Source organism: Enhydra lutris, unplaced genomic scaffold (assembly GCF_002288905.1).
Source record: "Enhydra lutris kenyoni isolate GAN:26980312 unplaced genomic scaffold, ASM228890v2 scaffoldscaffold3, whole genome shotgun sequence".
Lineage (NCBI taxonomy): Eukaryota > Metazoa > Chordata > Mammalia > Carnivora > Mustelidae > Enhydra > Enhydra lutris.
The window spans coordinates 27093178-27103113 of record NW_019154087.1 but is presented as its reverse complement, the minus strand read 5'-3'; the positions used below and the strand labels follow the sequence as shown (position 1 = coordinate 27103113).

The 9936-nt window shown below is 37.0% G+C and overlaps 1 protein-coding gene across 1 annotated transcript in view; it reads right to left on the bottom strand.

The window, feature by feature from the left end:
• Positions 1-3722: 3722 nt before the first annotated feature.
• Positions 3723-9936, bottom strand: part of LOC111156279 (solute carrier family 9 member B2) — a 42731-nt gene continuing 36517 nt past the window's right edge. Inside the window, exons 9-10 of the mRNA XM_022517055.1 lie at positions 7691-7827; positions 3723-4258 (exon numbers count right to left, since the gene is read on the bottom strand). Of these exons, the coding sequence (XP_022372763.1) occupies positions 4037-4258; positions 7691-7827 (359 nt within the window). The 3' untranslated portion in view covers positions 3723-4036. The remainder of the gene's footprint in view (positions 4259-7690; positions 7828-9936) is intronic.

Here is a 9936-nt window from a genome sequence, read left to right as displayed (position 1 = left end):
CTGAAGTAGTCTCAGCCTGCTACTTCTCCGCCATCTTGACTCCTCCCTCCTTATAGTGATTTTTTTAGAAGTGTTCTTGAAGTATGACACCCTTGTTGTGGACTGTTTTCCCCAAATTCATATGTTGAAACCCTAATCCCCGATGTGCTGTTTTGTGAGATGGGGCCTTTGGAGGTTATTAGGATTAGCTGAGGTTAGGAGGGTGGGGCCCTCATGATGGGATTAGTGTGCTTGTAAGAAAAGATACCAGAGAGTTTACATACTCCCCCTCTCCCACCCCATTCTCATCTCTTTCCCTACCATGTTGAGACACTGCAAGAAGGAGGCCATAAGCAAGCTCAGAAGAGAGCCCTCAGCAGAACCTGATCATGCTAGCACCCTCATGTTGGACTTCCATCCTTCAGAACTATGAGAAAATAACTGTGTTGTTTAAGTCACTCAGTCTGTGGTATCTTTTATAGCAGCCCAAGCAGACCAAGACAGAGCAAGGAGACTAAGATCTGAACTGTTATGTGGCAAGTGGTTTTCTTTTTTCTTTTTTTTTTTAAAGATTTTATTTTGTTTTATTTATTTGGCAGAGAGAGAGATCAAAGTAGGCAGAGAGGCAGGCAGAGAGAGAGGGGGAAGCAGGCTCTTCGCTGAGCAGAGAGCCCGATGCCGGGCTTGATCCCAGGACCCTGAGATCATGACCTGAGCCAAAGGCAGAGGCTTAACCCAACGAGTCATCCAGGTGCCCAGGCAAGTGGTTTTCTATACTGGAAGAGGATCCCCTCAGTAATTCAGTCAACAAATGTTTATTAATTGCTTACTGTATTTCATGCCATGTGCAAACTAGTGAGGGTCCAAAGGTAACCAAGACAAGGCTCTCACCCCTAAGGAGCTGATTTCATAGGAGACAAGCATGTAGACAAACTGAAAAAAGGGTTATAAGTGTTCTGATAGAAGTATCTTCTCTTTTATACATATCCCTTTTGTAGGATACATACATCCCTTTTATAGGGATTCAGGGGTTAGAGTAATTGTTTCTATCTGTGGTTGGGGTTTAGAGTAATTGTTTCTATCTGTGGTTGGGGTTGGGTAGGTTTGGCTGACCTGAGTCAACACTCTATATCAAGTTAACTCTGAGTTCACCAACCAAGTGGACAGCTGTGACTCACAATGTGGCAATAAACCTGAGGCTTCAGTGGTGAGCCCTGCACAGGCCCATACTGGACATTTAGAGATTTAGATGGTGGCTGCTCACCGAGGAGAAGGAGAACTCGCTGCATGCTCTCCAAAATGCAACAGGCTATCGGCAGTGGCTAAATGGCTTCTTCCGCCCTTTCTACACTGTGAATTTCCACTTCTCCTTCTTCTTTGGGGCCTTGACTATTTATAACAACATTCTTATTTACTTATACCAGTTGTATTTTTTATAAGTTAATAAGCGTTTGGAGCCTGTTACTGTGACAAAAACTATTGGAGAATGTGGACCTACCACTAACTACAGCACCCTTCTGGGTCACATGCCTTTTGCTGTCTAAGTCTGAATCATCCCCACATCCTAGCCAAGACCCTACTTTCTCTGGAAGCTGTGCCTGAACTGCACCACCCCTGGATTAGGTGGGTGCTCCTGTTGAGCCTCCCAGACTCCCATATTTGCTGCATTATAGCACTTATCATACTGTTTTGAAATCTCTTATTTGTCTCCTCCATCAGACTGACAGATCCTTAAGGACAGGAACAATAACAGTTTTGATGATGTGCTTAGGTCATCAAAAGCTTCCACTAAGTATTTGTTGAATGAATCTGGTTTTAGAGCCTGTCAAAAGAGAGGACCAGATGAACATTGGGTTTATGTTGCTGCCACCAATGTACACCTAACCAATTAAGTTCAGTTTGAAATATCTATCTGAATTTTTGTGTAAATTAATATAATCCAAATAAAGAGCATGAACTAGAAGAAAACACAGTACCACAGAGTAACCAACATCAGGCTGATGTAAAAATGAAGCTGTTATGGCTTCATAATATGTAAGCTTAATAAAAATTAAGCTGGTTTTAAATAGAGGTAAAAGGCATGGAGAAAGGATCTGGAACAGCAGTCTAAGGACAAAAGAGGAATGGATAGGCTTTATGCAAATCATCTTGGTAGGATCAGAATATTTATAATCTATTCATTTAATACATTTTAATATCTACTTTAAGATTAGACTGAGCTTTGGATTATGGGTTAAAGAGTTCTGAGTTCAGGGATATGACAAGTAAGTAATAAATGCTTCAGGGATACATACACCATGAAAAACACTGTGAACTGTATTCAAATATGATTATTCTAGCAACTAGGCAGGAATTGACCTAGAGTCAAAGAGAATTTAAAGATGATACATTAAAGCAAAGATGGTCTGTTGAGTAAGTGGGATAAAATGTGACCTATATAGATAAGCCTTTCTTCTACTGTCTTCTCTGCAAGCATGCCACAATGTTTGAAATTCTTGCCATAGAAATCACTCTTTCAGTTTAAGGTACTATCTTTAGAAAGCCTGCTAACATGCAAGATTATGCTACTAAGTGATGGTAACATTCCATACAATGGTACCTCTGTCTCCCAAATCTGAACTTTTCTTACTCCTAAGAATCTCACTAAAGGATGCTTAGTGGGAGGCAATACTATCAGACCTCAGAGCTGGGTGTGGTCATCACCAGTAGAATGTAAGAGGAGATATGTGGCCAAATTCACATCATTTACTTAAAAATAAATTGCTTGCCTTGGATTCACCCTCTCCACTTCTTCCTGAAGTCTAGAAAGGAGACATGGGAGAGATTCATCTTTAACCTGTCTTAGGGCTTAAGACATGTCAGAGCCTCAAGATAGAAGGACATGGGTCTCTGAGGAAAACCATGAACTGATTAATCATGACAGCATCAACCAGTCAGCCAGTTTCACAAAAGGGAAATAAATTTCTATTTTAAGTACTATATTTTTTGTTTCCTCATTATAGCAGTTTACCTTACTCTAATTAATATTACGTTCATGAGGTTGGCATAAATTTGACAATTAGTTATCTCTCACCTATAGCAAAGGAAGAGCCTAAAGATATGGGTCACAAGAAACAGATAAGAAAGGGCTGAACCAGGGCACTCCTTAGGAGAAGGCAAACTCAGAAGCGCTGCTAAAATGGGAGACTCTGTGTTGTCAGTTAGGAGAAAGGATAAGGTCTTTTGACATCTAGATAGGTATAAGAAGAAGAGCCAATGAAGACACTAGGCACACTTGAAAATTTTGGTGGGACCAATCAGTTACAATAATTCACAGAAGGGTAATAAGAGAGGTCGAAATGGAGAAGAGGCAGATTGGCACAGAAAGTGGGAGTAGAAACTCATGAAGGGTTGCATTATGGTATTTAAAAATAAAAAAGTATAGAGGAGTCCAAAACATTTCAAGGTCTGAGTGGTCAGGTGACCATGAATCATGAAATTATGACAGTAACAGTAAGTTAGATCAAGCTGTTGGTTAGTAGAACAGGATACTGAACTTGATCTTTTCCATGTTAATTTTAAATTGTGGTAGTGGGGAGCCTGGGTGGCTCAGTCTTTAAGCATCTGCCTTTGGCTCAGGTCATGATCCCAGGGTCCTAGGATCAAGCCCAGCATCTTTCCTGCTCAGTGGGGAGCCTGCTTCTCCCTCTCCCACTCCCTTGCTTGTGTTCTCTCTCTTGCTGTGTCTCTGTCAAATAAATAGGTAAAATCTCAAAAAAAAAATTGTGGTAGTACATTTTACTAAATAATTTAAGATACACAATGAAGAGGTATTTGAGAAAAAAAAAAGAGAGGTCAAGAAATTAGGTTGGAGATGTAGAATATTACCACCGACATGAAAAGGACAGCTAAAAATGCTCTCTAAAGAAATAGCCACACTTTTGGTTCTATTACATTTAAAGCTTAAACATTACATATCTCAATATGCATCTAGATAACATAGACTTCGCTAGTTGATAAAAGAAGTTTCTGGCAGCAGCTTTCTAATCATTACACTCAGCCTTGTCTCTTTTCACCTCTAAACTTGTATAGAGGTCTCTTCCTGAACTTCTTCACCTTTATTTTGATGTTCAGCTTTCCGGAGAAGCCTGGGACCCAGCAAACCAATGAGTAGACTTCCAATTGGGGCTGTGATGAGGATGGACAAAAATGCCACTGTCAACACATCCATTCCATATTCTTCTAACTGTTTCTCTTCATGTGATCTTGCTGTGTCCAAAGCCACAGATCCTATGGCAGCCTATAAAAGTTTAAAGGTAACAATGGAAACATAAGACAAGTGCATAGAGAGAAGGTGAATTATTTTGTCATTTGCAAAAACAAATTACTGTTCTTTTGCTCAGCTAAGAAAGTTCTATTAGTTTTCTTTCAAAGTATACTGCAGTGAGTTTTGGTTGTTTGAAAACTCTCCCTGCTTGGGGAAAGAATAATGATTTATATGTACCTATTTGCATAAGGTAGGGCTACAAAAATATCAGGCAAATATATGTCAAAACACAAGGCAAAGTCAGATTCATGATATTAATTAACTAGAACATGATACCATATATACTAAATTCCACCTGAGTAAAGATGAGAGTTACCGGTCATCCTATTCTTTTATCTTTAGTAATTTCAAAGTAAGAAAAAGAAAGATGAAAAATGCAGTGATACTGGAAGATGGTGAAGTTTTAAATGAAAAAACAAAAACAAAAACAAAACCCCACAAAACAACCCATAAGAATAGGTACTGCTTTTAGAGGCTAACTAATTAAACATCATGAAACTTGAAAATAAGAAGCTCCTTCAAAACTTGAAGTTAATCTTATTAGACATTTAGTTAATTTTTGCCTCAGGAGTTGGTAAAATATTTTATTTAAAATTTATTCTTTTGGAAAGTTTCATGAAAATTTTTATTCTCTTTTACAGGCAAAATGCAACACTAATGTACATGGGAAATTAACATATATGCATATATATATATATATATATATATATATATATAAAATATATATATATTTTTAAAGATTTTATTTATTTATTTGACAGAGAGAGAGACAGCAAGAGCAGGCACACAGCAGGGGGAGTGAGAGAGGGAAAGTAGGCTTCCTGCCCAGTAGCGAGCTAGATGTGGGTCTCTATTCCAGGACCTTGGGATCATGACCTGAGCCAAAGGCAGATGCTTAAAGACTGAGCCACCCAGGTGCCCTGGAAATAATATATTAAACAATCTGGTTACTCCCTTGTTCCACAGAACACAACAACATTAGCCTCTAGGACAATGAAACAGAAGAGAAAATATCAGTATGCATGAAACACATGGCAGAGACTACCAATTGCCCACAAATATCTGAATATACTCTTCTATTATAGAACTCTTGAGTTTCAGCTGTTCATATTACTGTACAGATAGTTTTTCAGCCTTCTTTACAACTAGATGAACATACATTATTCAACATGTTCTTGATAACGTTTCCTTATTTCATATTGGCTTTGGTAGCAGGAGAGTGCCATCTTTCAAATTTTAATGTTTAGGAACTCATCCCTCATACCAAAGTTACTAGAGTGATTATTTTTATATTTACCCATTAAAGTTACCAGAGGTAGCAAGGAAGCTGAAGATACTCTGAGGGAGAAACTATTCCACTTATTGTACTACTAACCTCACAGTATTCATTTTTTTTTTTTTTTACTTTTTAAAAATTAACATATAATGTATTATTAGTCCCAGGGGTAAAGGTCTGTGAATCGTCAGGTTTACACACTTCCCAGCACTCACCATAGCACATACCCTCCCCAATGTCCATAATCCAATCGCCCTCTCCCTACCCCCCCTTCCCCCGGCAACCCTCAGTTTGTTTTGTGAGATTAAGAGTCTCTTAAAGTTTGCCTCACTTCCGATCCCATCTTGTTTCATTTTTTCCTTCCCTACCTCCCAAACCCCTGCTTTGCCTCTCAGATTCCCCATATCAGGGAGATCATATGATAGTTGTCTTTCTCTGATTGACTTATTTCTCTCAGCATAATACCCTCTAGTTCCATCCACTGTCGTTGCAAATGGCAAGATTTCATTTCCTTTGATGGTTGCATAGTATTCCATTGTATATATATATACCACATCTTCTTTATCCATTCATAAAGAAGGTTCTTGATGGACATGTAGGTTCTTTCCATAGTTTGGCTATTGACCTCACAGTATTCTTAGCCATTATGTCTCAGACTTCTTTGAAAGTCTGATGGAAATAAAACTCTCTGGAATAATGCCAAAGCCCACAGCCACAGCCATAATTATATGGCTTATAATTATAGTGCATACAGATCCCCAAAGCTTCCTAAATTTAGAACATCTCATTTTGGGGATGCCTGGGTGACTTAGTTAAGAATCTGAATCTTCAATTGGAGAAAGACAACTATCATATGATCTCCCTGATATGAGGAAGTGGAGATGCAATGTGGGGGGTTTAGAAAAGAATAAATGAAACAAGATGGGATTGGGAGGGAGACAAACCAGAAGAAACTCTTAATCTCACAAAACAAACTGAGGGTTACTGGTAGGGAGAGTCGGGAGAGGGTGGTGGGGTTATGGACATTGGGAAGGGTATGTGCTATGGTGAGTGCTGTGAAGTGTGTAAACCTGGCAATTCACAGACCTGTACCCCTGGGGGCAAAAATACATTATATGTTTATAAAAAATTAAAAAAAAAAAAAGAATCTGACTCTTGATTTGGCTCAGGACATGATCTCAGGGTGGTGAGATTGAGCCCCAAGGAAGATTTTTTCCCTTGGCCCCCACCCTGCTTGGGTGCATGCTCTCTCTCTCAAATAAATAAATCTAAAACAAAAAAAGAGGACATCTGATTTTCATTTCATAAAACAAAAATTTCCGTGTTTAAACAATTGCAAAATAATCAGAGAAGAGACAGTTCAATATTGTTTGCTATAATTACTTTGAAAATAACATAATCAGAAATATATTATGTTTGCAACAAATAATCTATATAGTTCTAATTTAATTAGTAATTAAATTCTACCAAATACCTGGTTAATACTTTCAAGCACCTATCTCTTCATGCCTTATTCATTACAGTGCACAATTTTGGGGTCATGTGATTGATATATTTGACAGAAGTTTTAGCTAGTTTGAAAAATTTACTACCAACCAATAATCTAGAAAATCAATAAAGCATTTTCTCAGTTGCTTTTCAATAATTTTTCTCCTTTATATATAAAGACTGTGGTCAAGCATAACTGATCATCAATTATATTGACATTGAAGTATTTCCAAATACTAAGATACACCAGGCTATTTCTTTTTCACTCTCTTCTTGGAAGATATTGAAATGAAAAGGTTTAACAACTATCTTTCTGGGTGATTTAGAGGGCTCTGACTGATAAAAATTCAAACTCTTTCTTCTCATGACTACTGCTTTCTAGTTAGTGTGGGAATTTATTGGATTTTTAGTTGATTAAAATAAAGCTAATCATCTAGATAAATTTAAATGAGCCATCATATTTAGGAAATCAGTATATGTAAAATAAAACTTTTAAAGAATAGATTAGTATAAACCCTTTTCACAAATCAAATTTAGATTACATCTTTTCCACCAAATTTGAATAAACCCTCTTGTTTAAAATTTCAGGGTGTCATATAGAAATGGGAGTTAAAATGCTACACCATCCAATCCATCATTACCTGGACTGTGGCCTTAGGAAGCCATGCAAAAGAAATAAATATCTTTTCCTTGATGTTAAAACCAGCAAAACACACCATCAGAAATGTAGTCAAAATTCTTATCAATACTGCAATGCCCAGGATGGCAACACAAAGGCCTGTAAGAAATATTTAATTTTTAGACATAATAAAGCATTGGGGGAGAAACTGTATCTCACGGTTATTGATTCAAAATACTATCAACTGTAATTATCTATTATATTAAAAATTAAGAAGACAAAATGTTTAGGCATAATTTATCAAAACATCAATAACAAGGATCAAATCACTTATTTAAAAGAAGGTATTTTTCCTAGATTAAGCCAGAAATTAATTAAACATATTTGATATATATTATAGAGGAGATACGAATGTTATTTCTCTCATGCTTTATCGTATGAACCAAACTTTCTTCCATGTGTTTATTCAACATTAACTTATTTTTTTTAAAAGATTTTTATTTGACAGAGATCATTTATTTATTTGACAGAGATCACAAGTAGGCAGAGAGGCAGGCAGAGTGAGAGAGAGAGAGAGGAGGAGGAAGCAGGCTCCCCGCTGAGCAGAGAGCCCGATGTGGGACTCGATCCCAGGACCCTGGAATCATGACCTGAGCCAAAGGCAGAGGCTTTAACGCACTGAACCACCCAGGCGCCCCTTCAACATTAACTTATTAAATGATAACTGTGCATGACAGGATTTGGACTAGGTGTTGGGTATACAAAAATGTATAATGTACAGACTTTGTTTGCCTCTATGAACTTCAAAGTCAGAGGAAAACAGAAACATAATGAATTAATGTACTATAAGGTACATACAGTATAAACATACTGGTAAGAAGTCATAGAAAAGAAAAAGTTAATATTTTCATTAAAATGGTTGAGAATTGTTTATGGAGTATAAACCGAGGTGATATTAAAGATATTTATTAGCCAAGATGAAAGCAATCAGTCAATCAGAACAGAACTGGCAGAGCACTGACCAATCAGAATGGACACTGGCTGTCTACACCTGTTTCACCATATTGGTGTATACACTGACTACCCATTAGCCCAGGTACACATGTACAGCTACTTCATTCCGTCCTTTAGAATCCTTTGCTGTCAAAGATAAGTTCATCTTGATTTGCACGCTGGGGATTGTGACTAGGTTACTAAACCTGAGAAAGGCACAGCTAAGGTGACTGCTAATATGGTGATTTTCTAAAAAGTAGCATTTGTTAAGTGTTCACTCTGTATCAGTTTCTGTATTAAAATTTAAGTGCATTCAGCACCTAACTCTTACAATCTGTGGGGTAATCTTTATTTTACAATTGAAAAAATGAAGTTTAGAAAGGATAAATGACTTTCTCAAGTTCGAAAGGTGAGTAAAACAGATAATAAAACCAGATAGACAGCGCCAGAGGACTTATTGTGAATCTGCAATATGGCTTCTTTATAGAAAGGTGTTGTGGCTTTTTATTGAGGGATATTGCTCAATCCCTCAATGGTTTTCAAAAGTTGGTAGGTTTTCAAAAGCATTTATTGCCTGAAGTACAAAAAACAAAAGAGATTATACCATTGCAGGAGGGAGCATTGAAGGTTTGGGGAGAAGAGGATTTAGAAATTTTGAACGTACCGAGTTTGAAGTTTTGCGAGATTTACAAGTAGTGATGTCCAATTAGCAATTAGATACACTGATTTAGAGATAAAAATTTTGGAATTATGTGGTTTATAATCAAAGCTACTGAATGTAGATAAGCTCAGAAAAATGACATAGAGAAGCTTAGAAACCTTTGGAACAACCCTGATGAAGAGTGGCATTTAAGCTACATGTAGTGTAAGTGAGGACTCAGAGTGCAGTGAAAAATATGAAGTTTCAGAATTCAATGTAAAACATGTTTTAAAGAGATCAATAGCATCAAATGCTGCTGAGTTATCAAGTAAAAAAAAAAAAGACTGATAAGTATTCAGTGTACTTAGCAATATAACCTTGGTTAGAGCAGGGTCGGTTGTATGATGGGCAGAAGCTGGGCTGAAATGTATTGAAGAAGAGAGTGAGAGTTGAAATGGAAAAGGGAAATATAATTACTTCTTCGGAAAAGTTCGAAAAGAGGAGTAAAAACAAAGTTTGGTGGGTGAAGGGGCAAGTTGAGTGGAAAAAGAGTTTATATATATATATAATATAATATAATATATATAAAAAAAATGATTAAGATGGTAAACTTTGTTATGCATATTTTACCACAA